This window comes from Tympanuchus pallidicinctus, unplaced genomic scaffold (assembly GCF_026119805.1).
Source record: "Tympanuchus pallidicinctus isolate F22 unplaced genomic scaffold, pur_lepc_1.0 scaffold16, whole genome shotgun sequence".
Lineage (NCBI taxonomy): Eukaryota > Metazoa > Chordata > Aves > Galliformes > Phasianidae > Tympanuchus > Tympanuchus pallidicinctus.
In genome coordinates, this window is record NW_026294679.1 from 29,066,886 (window position 1) to 29,094,671 (window position 27,786).

The 27,786-nt window shown below is 37.2% G+C and overlaps 1 protein-coding gene across 5 annotated transcripts in view; it reads right to left on the reverse strand.

The window, feature by feature from the left end:
- Positions 1-2,489: 2,489 nt before the first annotated feature.
- WAPL (WAPL cohesin release factor) overlaps positions 2,490-27,786 on the reverse strand; it is a 58,423-nt gene continuing 33,126 nt past the window's right edge. For 4 of the 5 annotated variants that reach the window (XM_052676703.1, XM_052676704.1, XM_052676702.1 and 1 more), the window contains exons 6-19: positions 26,238-26,390; positions 25,851-25,987; positions 23,862-23,973; positions 18,253-18,480; positions 13,987-14,098; positions 13,012-13,109; positions 11,434-11,510; positions 9,876-10,051; positions 9,483-9,598; positions 8,630-8,791; positions 7,245-7,452; positions 6,455-6,543; positions 5,316-5,411; positions 2,490-4,942 (exon numbers count right to left, since the gene is read on the reverse strand). In XM_052676703.1, the coding sequence (XP_052532663.1) occupies positions 4,877-4,942; positions 5,316-5,411; positions 6,455-6,543; positions 7,245-7,452; positions 8,630-8,791; positions 9,483-9,598; positions 9,876-10,051; positions 11,434-11,510; positions 13,012-13,109; positions 13,987-14,098; positions 18,253-18,480; positions 23,862-23,973; positions 25,851-25,987; positions 26,238-26,390 (1,830 nt within the window). In that variant the 3' untranslated portion in view covers positions 2,490-4,876. The remainder of the gene's footprint in view (positions 4,943-5,315; positions 5,412-6,454; positions 6,544-7,244; positions 7,453-8,629; positions 8,792-9,482; positions 9,599-9,875; positions 10,052-11,433; positions 11,511-13,011; positions 13,110-13,986; positions 14,099-18,252; positions 18,481-23,861; positions 23,974-25,850; positions 25,988-26,237; positions 26,391-27,786) is intronic. The other variant, XM_052676700.1, reaches the window with a different exon arrangement.

Below are 27,786 nucleotides of genomic sequence, written 5' to 3' on the forward strand. Positions count from 1 at the left end.
CACAGAATATTGATAAATAATTCTCACACTGAACAGCAAATCTAAATAAAACTCCTCGTAGTTCTTTCATTTACTTCAAAAATAGAGAAGTCATCAATGCCGCATCACCAAGTGTTACATTGCAAAAGCTTTCTATTAATGTTCATCCAGCACTGAATCTTCTTGGTATCTTCAGATCACCTCAGAAATTAAAATTTTAAGACTATGTAGTGAGCATAAATGGAATTATGTACTGTTGTCTAAACAACACTTTTTTATTTCTTAGTAACCTAACTTTCAGGAGCACATTTCAAGAAATTCTTTGGCCTTTACTTCCAAGCAGATGAAATACAAATTCACCATGTTATGGGAGTTGGGAGGTTTAGAGATACGGTTTGGACAACAGAAGTTGAAAGATATTAACACCACCGTTCTTCCAGATTTAAGGCATTCTCTAGTACAGCTCTTTCCTCCCATTGAGTCTGTTGTTTCCAGGACACCTTACAACATCCTCTGCATCACCAGGTAGTGCTCACTGTCCCAGACAGGTATCATACCAAGCTTGGCAGCCTGAAACTTAACCTACAGCAGGAACTCAAGGTCAGTTTCCACAGCTGGAATTAAGATGGCTGTGGCATTAGTAAATCAATCTACCTTTGGATAAGGACTTAAAGCAGTCTTTGCATTATTTATAATGGTTTCACTTTTACTTACAGTAAGACTATCTACACCTACTGATGCTGCGAATGTCTTAATAAACCACAGTTCCTTGGACAGGGGACCTGCGGGACAAGAAAAACAGAATGTGTGAATGGCTTCTGTTCCATATAGCTAAAAGAAATTTGTAGTAAAACAAAACATCATACAGAAAGGAGAAGCAAGCAACAATTACATTGTCCTGGTTTTTAGCATGTAGATTCAGGGCAAATTCCAGACTCATCATCTTTAAAAACAAAGCCATTAGTAAGTTTTTAAAATTTTATCTTGTAAGGAAAACCTTGATGCAGAAGAATGGCAGCAACTTAAAGTGCTTTATCTTTTGAAGTTGAGTACACATTTTTGTTTTCCTTGCTGCTTGAATAAGGAAAGCATGTTAAAGAGAAAACCAAGCAACCAACCCTCCGCTGAAAAAGGCACATGGGTTTGCCTGGTAAGAGTCCAGCTGACTTGCTTACTCAAAGAAATAATTACTGATGTCCAGAAAATGAGGGAAGACAATACTTGCTGGAGGTATCTGATACCAAAAATATCTGTATCAATTCATTGAAGTATTTGAGAATGAAAACATCACCAATAGCTAAAAAGCCTGTTAGAACAGCCTATGGCAGGTCCCACCATCATTTGTCTACGTAGAAGCAGCCATAAAGCAACGACAGCTCTGTAGAACGACAGTATTCCAGCTGTACATTTGGCACAGGTGCTCAGCTCAAGAAAAAGAACAAAGCTTTCATACCTTTGTGATCACTGTCCAATCTTCTAATTAGAACCAATCTGCTGCCAGCACAAAACCAGCTCCATTAGGCCAGCTTGAGAAACTATCTCCTGCACTATAACCTGCTTTTACATTAAGCTTACTATAAATCAGTGCTGTACAGATCATGCCAGCCTTAGTCTTTATGCAGATTGTGCATTTTACAAGTCTTTTACAAAGTGACATAATCTATGTGAGCAGATTACTCAAAAATCTATAGAAGCTTCAGCCCATGTCTTCTCAAAGCACCCACACAACGTCTCCATTACACACCCAGTGACAAAACCTAGAGGAAGTATTTATTTCACTAGAGATTACAATTTTTTTTTTTTTTTTTTTAAACACTTGCCTACATAAAGCTGTATCTACCATTAACAGTGCCACATTCTATTAATACCCTGTTCCAGACCTCAACCTCCAGCAGGATTCCTTTACAGCACAGAAATAAAGTTCCATTATGCTGAAGCTCATTAACAGTGGCAGTGAGATGACAGACAAGTTTAAATTGTCTTTACTATAGCTCATGACTTTCTGTTCTTGTATCTGGTTGGACCACTTAAGATAAATCCATAGAAAAAATTCCATCCTGAACAAATTAAAGCATCGTTCATATTGATGTACAACTCTCAATTTAACATTTTTTCCTGCTGAAGAGCCATTTACATCCTTCATAATGTAAAAAGTATCACTATAACAAGACCTGCTTGATTTCTCTGTACATTTCTGTTACTCTAATTACAGCTCTTCAAATCTACCGTGTCCCTTCAGCGGAAAGATCAACAGCAACTTGTGTGGAGATCTCCAAAAATGCATCAAGACTCAGTACATCTTCTCAGTACATCAGAACAGTTCAAGCTCGGTCGGTTTGATAAATCATACATGGGGGTCCGGGCACTGAATTCTGCCATTCCATCACACCAATGTAGAACAGTGCACTCCTCTACTTACTGCATGTTCTTCATTTGACAATTTACCTGACGCTGCCTTCTTTCTGCAGTCACTCAGGGCAGTGCTTTATTACATGTTAAAAGACAAGATATGTATTGAAAGTAGCAATTTTATTTGAGTTAAAATTATTTACAAAAACCCAAAGACATACTTCATGAAACTGGTACAAACTATTTTTCCTGCCGTTGGCTTTTGCTCCAAAGATCACAGCTGAGAAATACTGTATAAAATAAAAATAGGATTGGATTCAGAAAAGTACTCTACTGTTCTAATTTCCAATTGAGATTATTTACACAAATATTTACAATGGAAAAAAAGTTACTTTAAAACTTTAATTTGCAAGTTGGCCTCAAGTACCCTTTAACGCAGAGTTATTTGAGGGTCTAACACACAAAAATGCACTGCAGTTCACAGGGTGATTTCTCCCCCCACCCTCAAAGAAAAAAAAAATCTGCATTTGTCAGTGCTTGACAATTAGTTACATTTAAAAAAAACTGTTAAACACTGAGGTAAACCAATTCCCAAACAATTACCAGTGTAACAAAGAAAGGCAGTTGTCCCTGATTTCCCCTTCATCACATCCGCGCTGTCTCTTGCCATCGCCCCACAAAGCTCTATGATCATTTTGAAATCCCACTCCAAATGAAAAGGTCTTAAATCAGGAGGGTGGGCGGACAACATATTCGATGGCTTCCTCTTGATACACGAGGTTTACGTACAGCTTTTGTCTCTCAATACTGAGTTGATCAGGTTCAGTTTTGTTTTTAAGCAAAGGGAACACAACCTCAAGAACTTTTCTGAGTTACACTGATACGCTAAGTTTTAGAAGGTGATGAGAGAAAACGCAAAAATATGACCAACATCGGAATTTTGCCGCTAATCAGTTACTTCCTTACAGAATTCTCAACAATCTGCATTATCAAAAATAGGAAGACATAGAAGGCAGCCACTGTATGTAAAAAATTTACAGCTGGCACTGATACAAAAGCACAAGTTCGTAACTTTATACACGGAGATAACAAGATCTAAAAGCAGGTTAGATTTCCTGTTACTTCCCCCTCATTATACATAGAACTAATATTTTTATGGCTTCAAGTTTTACAAATTCAATGGATTAACATGATTTAACTATCTATACAGGTATTTAAAAATGTGATGAAGCAGATCTCAGAACAGTCTGCAAATATTCAAGACCAGCTTAATAAAAATAATTACCAATTCTGTTGGTCTGAATAACGAGTGCAAGAAAAAAATATTAAAGAAACAAGTAATGTATTTTCTGGGATTTCTTGTTCCATTTAAGTCTTCAAACACAATGCTTTGCTGTGAACTAGACCTCAGACTGAACAAAATCTTCGCTATATCAGCAATTTAAGGCTTTGCGTTGTATGCATTTCAACTTTGACATACTACAGAAGGATGAAATAGAAAGATTATGTCAGCTGGAAACATTAATCCCCATTGGTGTTTTAGCCTCTTCAAAATTCCTCCCCCTACAGCATCCAAATTCTTTGTATCAAGCATTATAAAATACATCTTGAGCGCTTCTTTGAAACAAATCTAAACAGCATTTCAAAGTTTTTGCTTATTAGAAGTGTAAACTGCCCTGGGAATGAATAACTTCCCTCCCACCCCTCACCCCACCCCACCCCTTTTTTTTTTTTTTCCTTAAACAGGGCACAACTTTTATTTCTTTTTTGGATAACATACCCTCTCAAATGGCTTTATGTATTTATGGGTTTGCATGCATCTTGGAATTACAAAGTGTTATGGTCTTATCAGTTTACAGTACATGGGCCATGACAGTTTTAGAACTGAGAAATAGTTCAACAACCTAATTTCAATCAAAACAGTATAAAAAATAAACTATCCAATCCTCACCTCTTTGGATTCCAACAAATTTTAAATATAGACAGTAGTTAAAATCACAAAAGTATTTAAAAATTTATATTTTACGATTTTGGAATAATCTAGTAATAAAAAAGCAAGAGCAAATTAAACTCAAATAGGAGCGGTGCTGCTGTCCAGAACTTCTTTATTAGAACATTTGATACCTCAGTAGCTAAGCTGCCTTTGCACCTGGCTGGCATGAAACAGTGGCTCAACAGTAAACAGCAGTTGCACTATCAGCAGCAAGTTTTCCCCTTGAAACTGGTCACGAACAAAGCAAGAAAAAAGATAGGGAGGATAAACCCTGCCAAAAATATTTAAATACTGCACTGCATCATAAACAGCATGGTTTCTTTATTTACTTTCCTCAGAACCTTTTTCCCCTCATTTTTGATAGTTGCAGATTGATGTAGTAACTGTCTTTTAGAAAATGCTGAATGCATGGTTAAGAGACCAGGTAGCCTTAAAAATCCGAACACGAATGACATAGATGAATGCTCTCGGTATATCCTTCAAGGACTTCTTGCATGACTTCTTTTGTCTAAGGGTAGCTCCAGCATTAGAGTGCTTGCAGCGGAAGTTAAGTATCTAGCAGTGTTCCAAGTACTCAATCACCCTAGAGATGGATTTCTGGCCTGTTGTTCCAACAGCACACTGGAAAATGTGACAGAAAACAAAGTACCAAGTGAGCATTTATACAGTACCACTTGACAACATTTTAGGGCTATGTCTGTTTCAGAATTTTAGGACTTAAGACATCAGTAAAAACAATTAGGTTCAAAAAGAGGACTCAAATATTTTCATTTCACATTCAAGTGGAATGAAACTAGCTCCTAATTAGTACAATAAACAAATAAATAAAAGACACAGAAACTGGTCTTCAATATTTGCAAACACAGAAAGTGACCTCAAGCTCTTCTGAAGCCCACTGAAAAGTCATAAAAGCTTCTAAAATGGTATGGGCTATTATAACAGATGACAAATCTACAAAAATCTCTATCAAAAATTTAAAATATGCATTACTTACGGTAAGATTCATAAAACTGAGAAATTTTTTGAGCATTTCAGTCATTATTGAGAAATCTCCTTCAGGTAAGTATTCCCTCACAGTAGTCACGTTGATCTAGGAAAAATATAACTAGTTTAAATTGAGAAATATTTTTCCAACACTGAGAGCCATGTTACCCCGTATGTGAGAAGCAGCAAGACAAGTGTATTTATAGCATAATTAAGATGGCACTCTGCTATCATCTCTGTGATTCAAGGCTCTCAAGGCTCTAATATTTCTATGGTGTTTATTTCTAGGATACAACAATTCCTGCAATCTTTTCTCAATTAAAGATTATTACCATCAAAGCTCACCATGGCCTGACAAGGTTACCAAGAACTGAAACAAAAAAGGAAGTGACTGGGTTAATTTTCCTGACACACAGAGAAGATCCCTTTACAACTAATAAGTGAAATAATTCTCAACACTTAACATCAGTATGACTCTTCACACTAAGATTACATAAAGGTAATCAAGAAGCAAATAAATTTACAGAATAGCGTGCTGAAGAACACTTCTGCCATCCCATAAATTGAAACTATCCAGAAGGCAGGCCTGAACCTCATTTTCATTTGAATGTGTATCTGACACAAGAGTTCTAAGTTTTCAGTCGCTTAATACTTAAGTATTCACTACAACTTTCTACTATGTATTTCCAGTCTGAAACAATCACCTTCAGCTCTGTGGACCTACACAGCTTTATACAACTTCACTGGAAATAAAAATCAGACTAAGATGAAAAAACTAACAAGATGACAATAACTTGCTTAGGGAAATTACTGAAAAACAAAGCAAGCTTTCATAGTTAGAAAAGTTGCAGGCAGGCCAATTTGCTTTTCCAAAGCTCATTTGTGGTCTAAGACTAACAACAAATAAGAAAGAGGTACAGAAGATTAAATACTCAAATCCAGTCTCCTTTGATAAACATACTGATGCTCAGAAGATTTGTTTTGGATGGAATACCCCTGGCAACTTTCCACCGAACTATATACATCAATGCAGCTGAATAAATGTACTAGCTGAACCCTAATTTAATGAATCCATTTCAGTAATGCAAATTATTACTTCATTAAAAAATCTACTGGAGTTAAGAGTGAGTTATTGACTTATTCCCTTACTGGACTCTCTTGGCAGAGACAGCCTAGAAGCAATGCTGTGTATGAGGCCACAATGCAGTCTTCCATGTGCTTCCCAGCATGCTGAAGAGCTGTAAAGAGAGACAAGTCAGTGTATTGTGTACTCTAAGCAGCTGGCATCTTTTACTGCTTTAAATACAATCTTTCATTATCACTTTCCAGAATTCTATTTTCTCAAACAAAATGACTTTTTGCTCTGAGACTACAGCAGCAAGAATCAAACTCCTTACTACCTAACTTAGCAACACATTCTTTGACAGAAAAAGTGCTCATTCCCTTTCAATTCATAATATTGCACAGTACTTTCAGTATTGCAATGTACAACTGTATGCTCAATACAACAAAATACAATTATGCTTTCTGTAATGCTATAAGCCAGTAAGATTTCTACAAAAAAAGATTTTTGTACAAAGCAAGGCTGGAGAATTCGATACCATCCTACCAGAAAAGCCTAGAAAGAATGCCATTTAGGTGGTTTCTTACACAGAATGTCTCAAAAATACCACCAACCCACAGGGGTTTTTTTTGTTTTGTTTCTGTTGTTTTAAAAAAGGGCCTGACAGAAGGTTCTATGAAGTAAAAAGTAGCATTGTTTTTTCTATTTCTCGTGCTTCATCTATGAACTGCTCCCACTCAAGTTCTAGTTTCACAAGAGAATATGCTGAAATCTCAACCCAGTGGACCGCAGATAGGCAGTAAGAGATAAACAAGGAATTTATGCCAAAACAGAGTTCTTTACTATTTCTGAGCTCATCAAAATTATTCAACATACCTTTATTAAGATCGAGTTCTTCATCATCTTCTTCCTTCTTATCTTTCTCTTCAGTACTATCTGACTTTTCTGTGGAGACCCACTGTATCTCCCCACTTGTTTCTTGCCACTCTCCACTCTTATCATGCTGAGCTGTAGGAGCTTCTTTGATCAGTTTATCTGTCTGGCTCTCAGCCAGCTGTGCCGCTCTCTCACGCTCAAGAAATAGCTGATGGGGAAAATTTCAGAAGAATTTCTATTATAAATTAAACCCTAAACACATTGAATTAACTCGAAAGTTTATTTCCCCTTCACAATTCACCCCTTTAATACAGTTAGCCTTCAATACTATTCTTTGCAATAGCCTTTTCTTCTTCAAAGGATAATCTGATTTATCACACTAATGCTGTGCTCTGCAGAAAAGACTTCCCACCCTCCCCAGCGTCAAACCAATTGCCAGGCTTCTCTTGGCTGCCAGAAATGCTTAATCATATTCTCCGAGACGCAGCTTGAAGACTAAAAATTGCCAGATATGTAAAAAGCAGGAATTTTAAAGAAATATAAAAGGACTCGAGCCATTTTAAGATGAATGTAACCCAAGGTGTTCTCATACTTTGCACTTACATCTTGTGAACTACTTCCCATGCTATATAACCATCATTTCTAAATATGACTTTGTAGAGCTGCATACATTAAGATAGTTAATATTAATATCTTGATTACTGATCTTTTTTGTCTGCTGCTGGGCAGTTATTTCACTATTCACATTAATTAAATGGAACAATTTCTAAAAGCATCTATGAACTTATCTCCATTTGGTAAAAAGGTTGTAAATAAAAATTCTTATTTCCTTTTATTTTAATTAGCAGATTGGAACTCATTCACACTTGATTTATTTTAACAAGTTAGTCAATGCAACATTTAAGAATGCTGTTTCACATCCATGTTTGTTACATTCATATTTATTGCTCTTATTAAAAAAATGATACAGCGTGATTTTTAAAAATGGTCTGAAACTCCCTTAAAGACAGCACTTAGAAAAATCTATGGTAGTAAAGTAGATAACATAAGCAACTTAAAATTTTTACAGCTGTTTAAAAGCACAACAAGAAATAAATCCTACAGGAAAAAGAAAGAGCAGCTTAACAGAGCAGCTTCTGTATGTCCGTAGAAGACACCACCACCTTTTACCAAGAAAGCTGTTCCTGTAAAGGATAGCAGTGAAAAATCCAAGTTGTGAGCAGCACCCCTCTTCCACTCCATGCTGTTTAACATTCTCAGAATGCTTAACAGAATAAAATTCTGGCAAAATTTTTCATTGCTGAGTTCTTCCTCCTTCCTTGAATTTCTGATACCAAAAAACTGTACTGATTACAGAAAAAAAACATTTTTGGGTCATTTCTTACCTGCACTAAAGCCTGAACAGCATCTATCTGTCCAGTTATCTTTAGGCTATCGTCTCCTTCCCCCGTACAGAACGAGTCAAAAGAACACGACGTTTCCATATTGACAAGGCAGTGCCTGTTCCGAGCACTGTACTCCACTAGATTGATCAGCAGACCCAGTCCCTGAAAGATCGTGTAGTCACAAATTAAAATAAAATCTAGCAAAATATTCATCCAGATAAATGTCTTCTTTAGGCTTCATCTCTCTGAGTGTACATATCTCACTAGCACACCTTTATAAAGCAGTGTGATAGATAGAGGGATCAGGATTTAGAGAAATATGAGGCAAAAATGAAATCACGCATACAAGTTCCAGATCTTCCAATTCTGAACCATAATAATCATTCTACACGTTCTTAAAGGGGAAATTGTATTTCTTGATTAAGGATTCAGGTGTCCAACTTTCAGCTTCTATTCTTAACAGGTCCTTCACATACACAGTTTCAGTGTCATTATTTAGGACACCTGTTTTATGCATACTGAGGTAAATCAGACAAATCTGCATCCATAAAAATAACAAGCATAGTGTTTAGAAAATTGAAAAGACATTTGAAAATGAGATAATACACAAACTCATTAACCTAGATCTCCCAACTCATCTACTTTTCCTATAAAACACACAGAAAATGGTTACAGCTCAATCATCAAATCCTTCAGCAGCTTTTCCCTGGACTTTACAGAAACCTTCTGTTAGAACCTCTCTAAGTATACAGTCAATGGAGACTGCACAGCCAGCTCCTTAATTTGGAACTGGAGCAGTTAAAGGCACACAGCAAAGCATCTTACGTTTAATGTAACAAGTACAAGAGCTTACCAGCACCCGAATATCAAATCTCTGTTCTTGAGGTAGGAACTTTGGAACGTGAAGCACACAATTCATAGCCGTGCCTATCAGACCATCTTGTTCACCCGTTTTTGTACTACCCCATTCTGTGAACAGAAAGAGTTTCAAGGCTCAATTTTGAAAATACTGATTTTCCATTACTGTAAGCAGATGGATACAACCTTTTGGCCCTCTACATGAGCTGCACCCTTTTGGCCAAAGCCAAGATCTTGCTAACACTTAATTCTTGCAATTACTCATCCCCTTCTCAAAGAAAAGTAACTTACTACTGTAAAGCAAGCACCTACCATGCGTACATAAGAAAAGGGTTTACATTAATATACTGCCTGATGCTGTAACAGAATCTGAATTCATTTGCTTTACCATTGTCATTTGTTAGGTTGAGCAAGACTCCAATGATGGCCCTCATGCAGTCTTCCACTGCTTTACCCACGTGGTTAGTTACATTCTGGTGAGGCAGAGGCTTATTGTCTGGCAAACAGATACTGTCTTCAGCACGATTATATCTCTGGATTAATTCCTCACAATGCTGCAATGCTCTGCAAAGAGAAGATACAGAACTAAATTACCTGAACAACATACAGAATATTTCATCTTATCTCATTAGGAAAACTACAAATACAGAACTTATACAGATTTTTTTTTTATTTGAGTGTGCAGGGAGAAATGATTAACTGCACACCTGTAAGATCTTTTATAAGCTTAAGTGAAATTGTGAAAATAAAAAACTTGAAAGCTTTGTTGCTTAAAGCTTCATCAGCTTGAGATTTCAAGAGCAGAAGTACGTTTTTCTTTCCAGCTTCACCACACGGTCTTAAAGGAGGCATCTTTTCTCCCCATAAACAGAGCCTCTCACATCCTCCGACCATTTTGACAGTTACCTAACTGCTCTTGTCCTGTCCTCACAGAGAGCTATCCCTATTCTGTAATAAATAAATAAATGAACAAACAAATTACGTTATTTTCGAGTAGGAGAAACATTCATCTCATAACAACACTGGACCAGTCACAAGCTACAACAGTTGATTTTTAAAAAAGCAAAACTAACCAGTTTTTCAATCCAGGAAGATACGGGTTTTTACAGTTATGGTGCATTCACTTCTACAGACAAATGTTTAGAAGTCTGTGAATATTTTTAGCTGTCTGAGGCTCAAACTTCTTGGGTTTTAAAGCTCATTCCGTGAGGGACGTGGTTTAGTAGGTGTGGTGGCAATGGGTCAACAGTTGGACTAGATGATCTTAAAGGTAATTTCCAATCTGAATGATTCTATGAGTCTACTGCACTACAATCATTTGGCACTGAAGTGACAACACCGATATCAACTACAAACAAAACTAAGGTGTCAAAAACATCCATTGGTCAAAACATCCGGCCTGCAATTATGCCATTCTTTTTCCAGTGAAGCCTGCAGAGTTTTCAGCTCAACTTGCATTCTTGTGAGCCACCGAGGCAGTGCAAGAGGGATGCAACCTCTGCCAGTCAACAAAGACTTCATCCCAACTGACAAGGGGCCTAGAGAGTACAGTTCAGCACAGAATTCCTCTGTACTTAGTTACTCTGTCAACTGACTATTCTGCTTTGCTTCAGTAAATACTTAAGCATAATAAAATACTATAAATAAAAGTAGCTTTCCAATTGCCCTCTACTGCGTTCATCTTATCTTGGCACTGAAAGAGCTTAATCCAGTTTATAACTTTAATAGAATCAACAATAACAGCACTACCTGCTGTTAGTACTCAAGGAGTTAGTGGTACCCTCATCTAAGATAATTTTAACACCACTTATTTTAACATTACTTAATGAAAATAATGAGTTAAATATTTTCCCCCCATAATTTTTCTGTCGTTCATATCATGTTCAGAGCTGTGATAAAATGTTTTTTGTTTGTTTTTGTTTTTTTTTTTTTTTTTTACAACTTACTTAGCTGAGGAGACTATGAGCTGTGAGTCTTTGTATGCTATCAGGTAGCTCTGATTTTCTGGATTATGCACAGTTACCTGAAAATAGGATAAAGCAATATTAAAAATGGCATTCTTCTTTTCCTTGAAAGTAATACTCCCTTCCATCACCACCCCAGTTTCTTTAGTTCCATGTTTCTTGGTCATTATCCAGCATAAACTTCCACTTACCAACATATTGGTATATTGTACCAGTATTCTCTTGGAGTTTCCAGCTAATAATTAATACAACAAGATCATTACACTGAATATGTTCCCAGATACGTGGCAGACAGAAACACTGTGGCAAGATGCTCTGCCATAGCAGAACCCCGATTCCATATCCTGGGATTCTGCAGTCCCAGTGCGTGCACATGGGCATGCACACATGCAAATATTTCGTTATTTAAAACTGGGTGTCAGCTCCACCTGAGCTCCTTCTCCTTCTGAGAGCTTATTATGCATCTGTGAGTTTTCTCCTGACTCTCCTGACTGGCACACAGAATCAATTTACAGAAACAGTAGATGTTCTACTACTTCATTTGCATTGTCTGGTATGCTGATTTTTGTCTTCCTTTCCAAATTCATAAAGACCTTATCATACAAAAGCCATCCTCAAATTCATATATGAATTTTCTGCTACTAAGCAAGCCTCTCTACTGTGCTTGGCAATTCCATTCATTGAATATAAAACCAGAGACTGGATCTGAAAATTTCTCAAGATTCAAGTAAAAAGATAAGTGCCATAACTTTTAAGTAGTAACCCTTATATCTGTTCATCTCTCTCAGTTTTTAGCTTACTGTTACAGTACCTTTATGTTTACGTTGCTATTTTAGCATGGAAAAAGCCACAGTAGCTATTTGCCCTCAGGTTTAAGGTTGCTGACCTGTACTTTGAACCTGCATGTCATTTTCTGATGCACAAAGGAGTAATTCTAAGACAGCACAACACTTCTTCTGTTTGCCTACTGTATCACAATTGACAGTTCTTGTCAATTAAGCTCTACAGAATTATTTTTATTCTGTTCAAAGCTTTCATTGGAAAACATTTATTATCTCAGTATCCATGATCAACTCACTACATGACTAGTTATCTTCTAGGCAGTTAGCTCATGTTTGAATGCAGTAATCCTTGTAATATGCATCAATTTGTTACTCTTAAGAAAACACAATTACAATGTGGTATTACTAGACACCCTATAAATGCAAACTCATGCCAAGAAAACAATAACCGTGAACAGCAAGTTTTAATTTCTTAAGGAACTTCAGAAAAAGCATCCAATTACATTCAGCTATTCTTAACAACAGTACATTTGCAATACCCAATATTGTATCTTTTATAAAGAATGATAAAATTTTCAACAAGCAATCCAGGAACACTGATACACATTCCAACGTTTCTGTTAGCAGTCTTCTTTCATTAAAGCAACAACAACAAAAACCCCAAACAGAAAAGCATTATACTGTTACTCATGTAGCTATATATCCAAGGAACATCGTGCTGAAAAGGCCTGATGGAAGAAGTGTTGGTCAGGAATGCAGTGCATTTACTCATACTTACACTTTCTAAGACCCGTAAACATCTTTCTGCACCCCATAAGGAAGCAACTAATTTCTCTTCATTTTCATCACTGCTAAGGTGATCCACACATTCTTTAACTAAAGGAGAAAAAATAAGATTTGCCACTATTGAGATGAAGTCTTCAAAAGCTATGCATAAAAATTACCCAAATATTATTAATTTTAAGGGTTTATCAACTATTCGGGGAGTTGTCATCAACCTTGTGTTATGCTTTACAAAACTGTAATACTAAGAAACAACCCTGAAGATGTCATCAGCATGTCAGAATTTCCTATTTCCAGGTATATTTTATTTTCTAATGACAAAGATGATGTAATACAGCACAGAGTTATGTTTCTTAACCATAAAAACGCCTGCACCTCTTAAAAATGCACTGTCACTGAGGGGAAGAAAAAAAATACAACACAAATGTTCTCCTTACACTTCATAAGGGTGAAGCCACGTGCAAGCTGAGTGCTCATCTCTTCAATCCTTCCTTTGCCCACCCCTCTGCTTACTTAAAACCTAAATGCTTAGGAATTCATTTTTCAGAAGTCCACTTTCCTGTCCTTCAGTGAGAGCAACCAAAACTCAAAACCAAACCATAACAGGAAACCACACATTACCAGGCCTGAAAACAATGCTATAGAACTGTAAGACAGATTTGACAACACTTACACTGCAGTAAGTATGTTGCACACAGACTGCACGTAACAATTATCTGCACTCTAAACTTAATCCATTTTTAGTCTTACACTGCAGACAACATTAGCCACATTCTGTTTAACCTTAAAGCTACTTTCAATCCGCAAAGAAGAGATTAAAGCCATTAATGCTTTCCAACAACATGACACAGAATTGGGTATTTTTTAGAATTGACTTTTTCAAATTCTTAGCAACAGCAAATGGATATTAAGAAAAGCAAACATCTTTTACCGATTTTCCCACCCCATCAAAGCAGAACCACCGGCGTACCTTTATCTACAATATGATCAAGACCACCTAGGAGTCGCAGTTCTTCTTTAAACCAGTCCCCAGCTCGCTTTGAGGTGAGAGACAGTAACGTCTCCATCGCCAGGTGCCCGGTCTGAAAGAGTCACATTCCAGAATTAATGAAATCATCACATGCAGCTGTAGCCAGTATAGCAGATCATATAAATACACTTCATAGAAAAGCCATCTAAGCAAAGCTAGAGGTTCTGAGCAGAGAAACCACCAGAGGGAGTAAGAACAGACAGAAAGGGGTTCTCTCTTCATTTTTTAAAAGGACTTGCCACTGATGAAAAAAAGATGTCTTTGCATTTCTAGCCAGACAGCAAAAAACCCTGCTTATTACTTCTGTTATTCCCAGACACAATGCCTTTGCTGCTTGGAGAATTCATTTGATTCTCATGGAGGCTTTTTTTGTGTCTGACTTTATTTTAAATGTACCGATGACAACAATTAAACTAAAATGCCGATAAAAGTAACTTATTTTATTTAGTGAATTCTTTTCTCTAAGAGGAACACAGATCTAAATTCAACAACACTGCAGATAACTGTGTCCTGCAGACTGCCGTTGAACAGATTAAGGTTGTCACCTTAGTTAATCCTCTGCAAGGTTTTTAACCAACTTCCCCCCCAATTTATGAAGACGTTACTATTTAGGTTGACTTTCTTAAGGCTTCTATAAAGGCAAATGATAATAATAAAAGATATTACACACATATTAGGCATACACATCTGTATGTATAAGATTTACACCTACAAAGAACTATATCAACTTCTGTAATCTCCAAAAAAAAACCAAAAAACCCCACACAGCTAAATCTGGGCTACTATACACCTAATCATTTCATGTGCCACAATTCAACCATGAACACCTAGAGAAAAAACTGTAAGGCATCCTTAAAGTGAACTGAATTTAACTATTTTCAAATTATCTTCCTTCCCTGACATGTCTGATTTGTAATGCTTCTGAGGAGGGCTGTGCCCACTCCAAGCTGTGCAGCATGCTCCAGGACACCAGTGCAGGGCCTCACACTTCCTAGGAATAACAGGACTCACTGGGCTTGAATAAACCTTGCTATCTTTGAAAGCCAAGTTATTATTTGCATGATTCTCCTCACCAAACCTGATAGCTTCAGCTGCTTTCCTTGCTTTCAGAGTAGTGATTTCCAAGGGGAAGCTGAAGATCTACACTGATAAAGAAGAGCTCCCCACTCAAGTTCTCAGCTATTTCATATTTTTTTTTTAGAAGAAACCTCTGCAGCACATGGTCACCGACTGCAGTTCTGAGTGCAACAGAACTCGGAACTGTTATTCTCAGTTACTGAGTGCATTGCAGCAATATAAATGGAAGCATCCTTGGGCCATGAAGGTGTTGAGAGGGGAGATCACAGGCAGCAGCAGATCTACTACGGGTCATTTCTCACCGAGTCAGCAGCTTCTTAATTCTCCATCACAGAGGAAACAACAACCACCAGTGGCCATTACTCCTGCTGCTGTTTCATCACTCAGGTAACAGCTAACTGCCTTTAACTGCCAACAGCCATAAGGACAAAGATGATTTTCATGTGTGTTTTAATGATTCAAATCTTAACTCTTCCTTTTGAGCAATCATTTATCCCGTTCAGTTTTATGTACGTTCCCTCACAGTAACATGTCACTAGCTGAAAAGAGAACTCACTATGGATGATTTAATTACAGATAAGATCTACCTGCAAGCATCAGAGACACTGGGCTACACTGACTAAAAGCAAACTGCCCTTCTCTAACAGGAAGGCTAAGTTCTTTAGGTTTAATCTCCTGCTACATCAGAAAAAAACAAAACAAAACAAAACAGAATAAATTCAATTCACAGAGAATTCCTTTTCAGTTTCTGGCTTTCCATTTTTCAATGTTGAGAGTGGAAAGCTGAGATCTCCGCATACATTTATGAGTACTCAAAAATTAGCCCACCCTCATTTCCAGTTGCAGTCACACAAAATTTCTGCATAAAGATACGGGTGGGGCTGTACTGGTCAAATGAGATGCAACAACCTAATTACAGTTGGTAAAGCACAAACTGGAGCTATCAAAACATCTGTTGCAATCCTTCTGTTTTTCAGTGGTTATGTCCAAGTTAGAAAAAGATCTTTTCTGTAACTCAAGAAGATCTGCATTTTTTGTTAGCATTTTCTGCCTGTCATCTGGTACGAAATGGAGATTACTTATAACATCTCATGACAGAGATTCATTTGAAAATAATTTATCTTCTACACATGAAATTCATTATTGTCTCAACTTACCACTGCTACCATCACAAATTGGCAAAGAACCTATTCACATCATTTGGCTTGCAAATATTCTCTAAACACTGTACAGTCTACTTCTAGGTGGTGCAGCAGGGAGGAAACCAGTTTCCATCTGTGAGGTACTACAGTATTCAACACATTTACAGCAACAGCTCAATATGATTTTAAAAAATAAAGATGTCTCAGGAACAAAAAAAAACTTGAATTTTTAAATTTTTTTTTTTATTCATGGGCAATTTTCTCGCAGGACAGAGCTCCTCTTAACATATCCTCTCCCTTTTAAAACTCAGGCCAGCTCAGATTATGAATATGAGAAAAGTTTAATGGAAGACAGTGGCCTGTGCTTCTACATGCTTTAGCAATCACAAACCTGTAAGCAGCTGTTCCATGATTGATAAATGGAGCTGTCTTACATTTCATAATGCAGAAGATCTAGCAGATCGTGCACTATGTGAGTCTTCTCCAGGGTAAGACACTGTTTATAACAATTCCTTGCTAATCATCACCTTGAAAGCACAGTTCGTTCTGCCTTGGTATCTTAAGATTGTATCATCTGAATTACCAGAGCAAGCTGAAAGCAGAGAAAATCAACTCAAATCTCATTCTGCCTTTGCCAATTCTGAAGGCCAAAAAAAATCACTGAGTTCCTTGACTACATATTTTGTGAGTTTGTAGAAAATAAGGCTAAAAATCAAATACTGGAACAATTATCATTTGTCAACACAAATCACTTACCAAGGTTAAGACTTATAACAAGATTATCCTTCCTCCCTTAAATCTCCACTCCTCCTAACACCACATAATACTGACTTTTGATATCAATTCAGCTATTTGTTCCACAGCTAGAATTTGGAGTGGGTGATGGGGTGCTAAAAGGACAAAGAAATTCCTAGAACTTAAAGGATGAAAGTAGGTCACTACAGCTACAAAAGAAAATGGCAGTTCACCAATGCAGAGTATTTTTCGAACTACCATAAAATAGAAAACAATCTTAAGGTTACCAGCAAGAGCTGAAATGTTTGTTAGGGAGATGAAGCTCTGGAAAGTTCACTTCATAATTAATAGATTAGAAAGTTCTCATCAATGTAGGTGCTTCATTAAAAGTAACAAAAACCCAATAAGAACTTCTGAAACATTAAAGAACTTATAAGAAGGTATCAAGATCATACTAACATCTGTTATACTGAAACAAGGTGAAAACAAGAAAACACCAGTAATCTGTGCCCCTTTGACCACACATCTAGTCAATTTGTTACCCATTCTTTAAAGATGCTCTTTCAAAAAGACTTGCAGCTTACGTTCTATTTTTCAGACTGGCTTGCCACTAGCATCAAATCATGGTCAAATTTATTTTTAGACAAAAATGTGCTCGCTCTGTAGAAGCTAAAGATACATAAAGCACTAGTAGGCTTGAGAAAGGAAGCATAAAACAAACAGCCCTCATCTAAACTTAAGCTTATCGACACATCTGCCACTGCACTTCCAGCAGAGAGAAACTGGTTTCTGGAAGACGGCTTTGTTTATTTACTTTTAAATGCAGGTACTTGCACCACACTTTCAGTTTAGCACACAACACTCTTACTCTCACATTACAACCCTACTGTTTGTAGAGGTACACAAACGAACATTTAAGCAAAGAAAGTCAAATAAACTAAACGTAATCCTGAAACATAATTATTTCAAATCTTATTGGTTTTTAATAGCTGCCTGTAACGAACTACACTCCTACCAATAGCCAACGGTGAATCACACAGCTGAAGAACACAACTTTATCCTTCTAAAAATCTTCCGTAAAGGAAATTTTAAGCTCAGAAGATACTTGCAGTGCAATCACATGTACAGAGAAATTCGATAGCGTCACGACTTGTGAGTTATGAGATAGGAAATGAAGGTTGGTGCTTATCAATTCCATTTTATTAAGCATTTTGTTATTGTCAAGGTTTCCAAACAGAAGTGTGATACCCACCGTGATGTTTTCGAGATCAAGATGTTTATTGTGCACAGTTTCACACAGTCTCCGAATCTTTTCCTTAATTTTATTCATGTCTTTCTCATTCAGCAGCTTGGCAGAAGAAGCATCTTGTTCCAATTCCAACAGCCGTATCATCAGATCTAAACTAGCTCTGTCTAGATCCATGTTCAAACGATCCCTACTCAAGATGTACATTAGAGCTGCTGTACAAAGGGACAAATTCTTGGTTTGGGAAAGGAAAGAAAAAGAAGAAAACAGTTTTTTAATAAGCACATTAAACAAATTATACGATTTTCAACGAGACGAAAACGTACATAGGTCACCCTGACCTATTTATTTCCATAGAGACTACAACAGATACAAAGAGCACACTAACACTACTTACATTGAGGTCAACACAGCCACCACCAGTTATGAATTCTTGCCAGCACTGAACAAGAGCTGCATGCTGTGCTTGTAAAAATCTGTTCCAGTGGAGGTGAGCCACTGCTGCTACTGCTAAAATAAGCACCCACTGCCTCACTTGTAGAGACTTATTGGTTTCCATAAACATTCAGGAAGTGCTGATGAATGTCAATGGATGCCATTTTTATTCCATTTGGAGGAATTCAGTGACAAACCTTTGCATCATGCACACTTCCCCATCAGACACCATTCCATCAGACTGCCCCTCTGCAGCCATCTGTCACACAGCAACAACACGTAGCAGAACATTAGTGGAATGGTTCCACCTCTGCTGCCATGCCATCACCATTCACCTATCTACACAACAGAAAACACCCGACATGTCCCCATCTCCACTAGCACTTGCATGAGTATTTATTCTGTTACATAAATTGAGTCACTGTAGTTAGTTTTTCTAACTCACAGGAAAGAGACAAATAATTCAACATATTCATAAAGCTCAGGTTGAGAAGCAGGTTCTTCTGCTTTTGAGAGATTCCATGCTGCAAATGAATAATGATAACTCCGGTAACAGAGAATTATGGAAGAGACAGATGGCAGAGGAACAAAGTAAAAAGACCATGGTATGTGCCAACGTTGGTGCAAATTCGAGTTAGGTAAGTTCAGCTAGTGACAGAAAGCATGAGAAAGATCATAAGGAGGGGAAAGGAAGACAAAAAAGCACCTGGTGACATACACTTCATTTCTGCCAAGCAGGTCTATCAGTCAACAGTTCATCCAAACCTTTCCTGCACACTTTCCGTGGGAATTCTGCTTTTTAGAAGCAGAGGGAGTAGAAACCAAATGAGTCCTTCCTCCCACATCAGTTTTTCAACTAGAAAATGCTATTAGCTCCGCCATCCCTATCTGACAAAGAATTAACAGAAATGGCCTATAGGGACCTCTTATTGGCTAAAGAATACCTAAACCTTCTTCAAGGAGTTGTAACTCATCCTCACGAAGATCCAGAAAAGCAAAGGCAGAAGGGGGCTGTCAGGAAAAGACGAATGACAGTGAGAGCAGAGAGATCAGACCAAAGCTATCTGTCGCTAGGGCTGGCAAGTACAGTACTGGTGCCAAGAGAGCCATCTATCCAGATGAGCTCCAAGCAGCAAGAAAGAGTAAAAACCTACATGGAGAATCGAGCTGTGCTGGGCACAGTACTTCCATAAACCTTTTTAGACATCTTAAGGGGGGGAGGGGGGGGATCTGTTTTCTTTGGAGTAACTGATTGAATTCAAGTGGGAAAGAAGAGTCAATATGCTGCATGGATGTATTTCAATTTTTTTTGACTTTTTTTTTTTTTTACCCCACGAATAGTAAATTTTAAACGCAGAAAAGTTAAATTCACATCACAAAACTAAAATCTGGGAAGTACATGTTGTAAGGCTCAACAGGAAAGAGCTGAATTTCTGGATCATAACAGATTAACATTTTGTTAACAGTTCAGCCAACCATCAAAGCAATCATTAGCTGCCTCTAGTTTAGAAGCAAGCAATAATCATACCTGGTCATACCAGGCAGTACCAACATCTCCAAAGCAGGATTAGGCAGCTGTCTATCAAAAAGTACGGTAAAGTGCCTTGTTGGCTGAGACAGGGAAACCCTTGAGGGCAGAGGTGAATAAAATGCATCTGGAATACCGAAGGGAGCACGAGTTCTTAAATCTACATCTTTTTTCACAGTACAACCTCAAGGCACAGGATTGTTTTTAAGAAATGAAGCTTAGCTTTCAATATCTCTATTCCAGCTTTGTCAGCTGGACCATGTAAGGCAGGAAGCAGCATACACAGCTTGCCTAGATAGATATTACCTTAATTTCTATTTATTTTCTCCAATAAGCTTGCAATTTTATCATTTAAATTACAGAAATTCTATTTGGTTTTAAACTATAAGAAATTTCAGGTTACTGGAAGATGACTGCACTTTTTGTTCCTTCAGAATGGTAGTTCTCAGAACAGACAGAACCAGCTTCTAGTGAACAGCATTACTCAGCTGCTCAAACCCCCCAGAGGACATTTAGTTTCTGACAAGTGAAATTTATGTAGTAGTTGAGAAAAACTGCAGAATTTATGGTATGGACTACAAACGCTTAGGCGTTTCAAAAAGCCAGAGACTGCTTCTGGATCACTACTTAGAATGCTCTGCTTTACAGATACTTACAAGCCTGATAAGGGCAATCAGACTAATTCTGTAAGACTGCACCAAACTCTCATTTCTCTCATACTTCCTTCTTTGCAATCCAGCTGACTTTCTATTACACAGCAAGTAATGGCTTTTCCTCCATGCAAGCACCTGGCATCACTTCCCTTCAGACTTTCCAACCCAGGTTTTAACATGCTCAGATTAAAAAGCAATCAAGGTGGGGGTTAGGATATTATATGGAAGGTTTCAGGCTACAGGAGGACTGCCAGATTGCAAAAAGAAGCACAGTAGGTATGTGTAACAAGAACTAGACTCCTGCAACAAGGAAAACCTAAAGACAACCAGGCCAACAAACTCCCAAACGCTCAACTGCAAGAGGAAAACGATCAAGTTGCAAAATAAGGACTTCAGATAGTCATAGTGCTTTACTGCAGAACAGATCTGCTTCAGCTGTGCGCTGTGTTACTGATACAGTTTACTGAAAGTCAGATTTCTTACAGACAGGTTGGTTTAACCTTAAATAACAGTGACTTTTGAATTCAAACAATTTTGCTCTGATTAGTAAGTGTTCAAGACAGTTATTTACATAGGTTTCAGACAACCTCATGCACTACCATACAGAGAATTCTAACTTGAGAATGGGGGAAGAAAAACATCTGTACAAGTCATTTTTGATCCTAAAATACATAATCAAAAGCACTAAAAAAAACAACAAAATGAAACCAACCTTCTTATGTATTGCAACAGTAAACCTGTGCCCTGTTTTGTTCGATTTTGTTTTTTTCCTGTTTTATTCCTGACAACACTTATAACACACCCTGCTTCCAAATGAAGGTTGTGGAGGGGAGAAAAGAGTAAAGCATTTGTTCCACGCTGAATTTAAGGCAGATTATTATTGCTATCCATTCTTCTACAGTATTCAGGAAAACAACCCAGTTGAACATTTACTCCAGAACCTGCAGGCCAACTACACCCACTCTCATCCTTGTCTTCCCTTGCTCATTCTATTTATATCCCAACTTACAGGAACAGATGGTTATTTTCTGGGGTTCAGTGCTTCATTCAATGCACCCTTTTTAAAATTTTATTTTTATTCACATGCTCAAGACATTACAAAATCACATTTCTGTGCTTAACTACTGACAACTGTAATGAAAATACAGATTTTACTTGAAAAATGAACAATACTGCATAGTCTTTAAAACACAGCCAAAGAGAAAAGTCAATCTAAAAAAAAAAAATCAAATTGCAGCTTAGAAGGGAAATGAAATGTATAAGCAAACTACATCCAACAAGTCCTCATCATATAAATATTCTGGGGGCACAGCTCAAGAAGATAACAAGCTATGTTGCTTTCTTTACTGAAAAATTGCTCTGCATCTACTGTTTTATATTCTTATGGCAAGTCATCTGCTTTATCAGTCTATTCCACTGTACAGTACAAGTGAATGCAGGATACACCCAAACTGTATCATCATAACAGTACTCTCTCACATCCAAAATACTATATGCCAAAGATATCAACAAATTAATTGTGCTCTTTTCCCCTGAGGTCCCTATTCATGTTAAAACATCAGCCACCTAAGTTCAGTGTAACACAATTTGTTATTGAGTTTACTTGCACTACGATTCAGTGGAGAAATTTCTTTGCATTTTACAGAAGTTACAATTGTAGTGAAACAATGAGTGAATGAATGGGTAGTTTAAAAGGACAGCAAGGTTATACAAAAAAAGCCACTGCTGAAACATACACTGACAGTATTTAGAGCATATATTTTTAGAATTTATTATCAGTTTGATAAATTAGTGATTCTGTACTGGCGTATAATATATACCAAGAAATACACGTTAAAAAGCTAAATACGTTATTACGTTGACTTCCATTTTTTTCCCCAGACAGAAGAGAGCATCAGAAGATAAGCTGAAAAGAGTGAATAGAATCAATGCTTTTTGCTACTGCAGCCTAATAATAGCATGCAATTTCCTTTTGAACTGCATGTGCTAGTTCTTTTGAAAATGAAGGAATAATGGGAACTGTTAAGTGACAGCCTAAAATACACTGAGCAAGCCTGTACATTTTCCAAGTAACTGTAGCTGCCCTCTGCAGATCTCCTGCAACTCAGTGGTGGTACCCATCTTAAATAGTGTGACTATATTTATTGCTAGTATCACTCAGCACTATTTCAACAACTGACAGAACAATGAACACGTTGAATCTGGTTCGTGCGTCTTACAGTTAGCCATTACTAATTTGCCAGGAAGAGGAAAAATAAATTATTATTCTAAAATAAGCTACCTAGAGCTCCACAGCTCCTCTCTTCACCTCACACTCCCTTTTTCTACCCTCCCCTCACCTCACTGCAACACCTGTCACTCTGTGATAGCTATTAGAAAACCAATAAAGCAGACTGGGTATACATATATCTACTATCTGCTTCTAGTAACTTCACCCACATTACATTTTCATAGCAATACTTGGTGGGAAACTCCACAGTTGTCGATCGCTGGCAAAAAAGTACTGCTACCCACAAGTTACAAGCTGAATTGAGCTTATGAAACTGGTAAGGAAAAGCCAAACTGCTTCAGTTTTCAACCCTCAGGTCACTTTTCCTGTTTTATCACAGAACGCTGCACATACTCAAGACATCTCATGAATGCAACTATAGCACTGCTCCAGAAGACAAGCACCAGAAGTGCCGAATTTCCCACCACAGCCACAGCAAGGGAAGCAATTCATATTAGCTACAGGTGTAGCACTGAAGACATCTTTAAACAAAAACAAAGGATTATTTAAAAACGTTAAGTCTTTTATTTGAACGAAATACATAGTTTTCCCTCAGATCTTTTTCTCAATTAAAAAAAAACATGATAAAATAAGTTTTTAAAAGGTGGTGTTCTTTTGTTTTGGGATACACCTATACATGATGCTTGACTGCAAATAAGGCGAACACAAAATTTATAAGAAATACACAGCTATGGCCAAACTGTAATAAAAACGCACAATGGATACATACCTGATGGTGCTGGGAATCATCCAGTGTTTTGAAAACCATGGCTACCATCCCATGTGCTCTCAGATGCATCCGGAAGCTGGGCATGGCGCACTTGGTCGCCAAGCTGATTACACTAGAGAAAATTAACTCTGGATTAGAGCTAAAATCTCCACATTTACAAGAACTGTAGTGAAACAAGTCTAAGAAACACAGCTCAAGGAGCTGTGGTCTAAATTCTAGAACTTGTTTAAGCCAACTATGGCACTGGAGAGCAGAGCAGCATCTATTCAACAGTTGTTTACCAGCACCATACTGTATCTGTTTACTTATTTTAAGGTCAGCTAGAAACCAATTTGAAAGTGCAGCCTGAACTTGCTTCTTTCAAACAAAATTTGAAATAATTAAATTGAAAATAAAGTGTTCATAGATTAAGCATAAAACTGAGTTAGAGGTACAGGAGAACTCACTGTGGATCAAGGAATAATCAGAGTTATAAACATGAGTTTCCATCACTATCTAATAGCTATCTGTTTAACTGACTGATTAGAACTGCCCATGTCCAATGCTTCTTCTACAAAAGCTAAAAACCAACCAACCAAACACAATTATTTCATATTTATTGCTACATTCAGAGATGATGGAAACACCACAGTGTTAATATATTAGTCTAGTCAAAAAGCATAACAGTTCTGTTCTACAAGATGGAAGTTTCTCTCATATTTTTGTTAGAAAGTTGCTTTGTCATTCCCAGCACAGCCCTACATAGAGACTATTTAAAAATACACTGCTTTTCAGTGTGGAGTAATGTGGGAGCAATACTGCCATCAACTCTTCTATGACTAGTAAGGAAACACCGTAAGATTCATACAGTATGGTGTTCTGAGAACAAGTAGCCTTTCTCCCATCACAATGGCATCAATTAGAGCTACACAGTTCTCCTTTGGAAAAATGACTTCCTTCTAATTTATTAACTGAAAGAAAAACATTTATGGTATTTATGTAAGTTGCACTCCTTGACAAAAACGTGGGAAGTCAAAAGTAATTTGAAAGCCTCAGGATGCTTGCAATACAAGCAGGTGCACTTGATGTGAAAGACAGTCTTGAACTACCACAGAGGTACTCATGTATTTTCTCTATGATGTACATAGAAACAGGAAAGCAGATTACTTGAGCTTATGCTAAATCAACAACATCCATTACTGTTTTCAGGGCTCAAGAATAAATTCTTTCTGTAATAGCACTCCTGCAAGCATAAAAGATCTTTCTCATCACAGACAGGTCTCCAAGCATCCTTATCACTTGTGTCTGTGGAATCACGTTGTTCCTTTCTCTAGCATTTCGGTCGTAGTAAACAGGAAATTTTAGAAATATGAAGATGAGATAAACTATTATGTGGCTACAGAACATCATTCCAATTAATTTTATGTTCAGCCTATAGAAACCAGTAATGTTGTGAATAAACTTTGTCAAAGCATGACTGTAACTTCCTTGATACTAACTTAGCAATAAAATGTGAATTGAACATTAAAAGCAGCATCAGCGCTCAAAGACAGCTTAGGAAAGCTCTCAGTAAGCACTGTGGCCACAACACTTCCAGTGGAAATTTAGCAGTATCACCTCATCAAATTAGCTTTATATTCTAGACACCACAATATAACTGTCATACGGATTTCATTTTAGAATTAACTTTTTGCTTTACAAAAAATAAGAGAAACCCAACAGACATCGCATTTAAAATCACAGTGAAGAAAGATTTCTTTAATTTACAGTAAGGCAAACAAGTTTTGAAGACTTTACTTTGCAATTTCTTTCTTCATCTTCTTCCTTTGTACTGCTGCTGATTACTCACAACTTATCTTCAAGACTATTTTCAAGTGTTATTCTTTACAAAAGAAGCACTGAGTAACTATCAAACAAAATTTAAAGTTTGGCCACTTCTCTAAAGGGTATTTATTTAATTCAACTGCTCTTTTAAGTATCAGCTTTATGTTTGACATTAAGGTATCTTACCTAAGGCAACGTGTGTTTAGGGGCTGATTGCTCTTCAATCCACTTAGCAAGTACTCAATATCATCTGTGAATTCTTGGTTTTCACCAAATTCCACTACATCATTGAAGTGCTTTACATGCTGAACAACAGTGTATAACTGGAAGAGACAAATATTTTGACCTAGGTAAGTTCTTAAGCTCTTGGAATTCATTATAACTTAGCAAGTACAGTTTAAAATCTATTCAGTTTTGAGTGTAAGGAAACATTAAGTAGTCAACAAAGGCCATTCAACCATACAAAAAAATATTACCTTTAAGAGGAAAGCCAATTTTCTTTTTGATACTGTTCCTTCAGTACTCAGAATTAGCAATAATTCTTTACTTTAAAAATGTGTCAAGAATACTTACTTCTTTGTCTTCTTTCCTACATTTCAATGCAGTTACTATCTCTTGATAGGGCTGAGTAGGTATTGTCACAGTTTTAATCACTTTGGGAGGTGGTGCAGGAGCCTTAAAAACTCCATCATCTTTATGAATTGCCTCCTTTGAAGATAGCCTTACCTATTAATAAGAAAGTGCTAAAATGGGCAGATGTTTTGAGCATGTAAACATACACTGCATACATCAGGAAACAGTACAGGTGTGCAATTGTCAAACTCACATTTTGGGACAATTTAGTCCTTCCCTTACGCTACCAAGATGTACCTAAACTGTGTGATAATGTACCTACTCTTAAAAAAAAAAAATAAATCAATAAAAACAGAAATTACATGCATTTTTAAGTATTAAAAACATCTTTAAGTAGTCAGGAACGCTCCAGTGAATTCTGAAACTGAAAAAAAAAAAAAAATCCCTTACCAACCAAAGAACTTACAACCAAAGTTCTTTAAGCTTTAGGGTAAGTAAAACAATCAAGAGTTTAAAAACAAGTACTTATACGTATTTTACCCCCCTTTCACTGGAGCTTCCAGGACTGACAGTACAGCTGGTATAAATACTGAACCATCAGTAAGCACACTGGTCTGGATACAGTCACAGCACTGAGTAATCACTGCTTCAGCACAGCTGGAGCTGAAAAACTTTGTCTCTACTGCTTTCATTCCCATCTACTGGAGGCCTCTGCACTGCTGTGCTCAGGGAGTACCTCACCAACCTAACACACTGCAGAATGTCTCCAGGTAGGAGACTACCAGTATCATTTTTGTAGTACTATAAAAACATGCTGTTAAAGAAGCACAAAAGCCTAAAACTGACAGGGTATGCTCCAATAAGGTATTCTCCACACACTGGCCCTGTGCATACTTCTGTTACTAATATTTTCCAGGAACAACATACTACAGCAAGAACTACAGCAAAACCTATTTGGAATAAGCAAATAGGTAGTAAAGAACTTGATGCAGACAGAAAATATGCATTAGCTGTTACATGCTGCAGGGGATATTAGAAAGAAAAGCTTTCTTCTTGTGTACCAGCAGTCAAAATTAAAACACAAGACGAAACACACCGTTTCTTACACACTGCCTCTGCCAGTGTGCAGCACTTCAGTGTTTGCTCACTTAGGTTCTGAAGGCAAAAGGATAATAAGCCATCCTGGAAAGCATTTAATGGACTGTGATCTTAATCAGCTTTGGAGAACAGGAGATCTGCTGAAGCAGAACAGTTTCATCCAAGTCTTGGTTAACAACCTCCCCTTCAAAAGGGATTCCAAGGGAGTTTAGAAGCCATAAGAAAGAATACTTGACATAAGCAGTTTGCATGTTATCTTCTTGTAAATTTAAAACAAATTTGTCTGTATCTGCAGGATCACCTGCTCAGCAATTACTGCTGAACATTTGGAATAAGGCTTATTTCTTACTACTCTTACCCCTTGATCATACACACAAATCAAGGTTAAAAAAACATGACTGAAGTAATTTCAGATACTCTTTATAACATCAGAAGCACCTACAGATTCTGC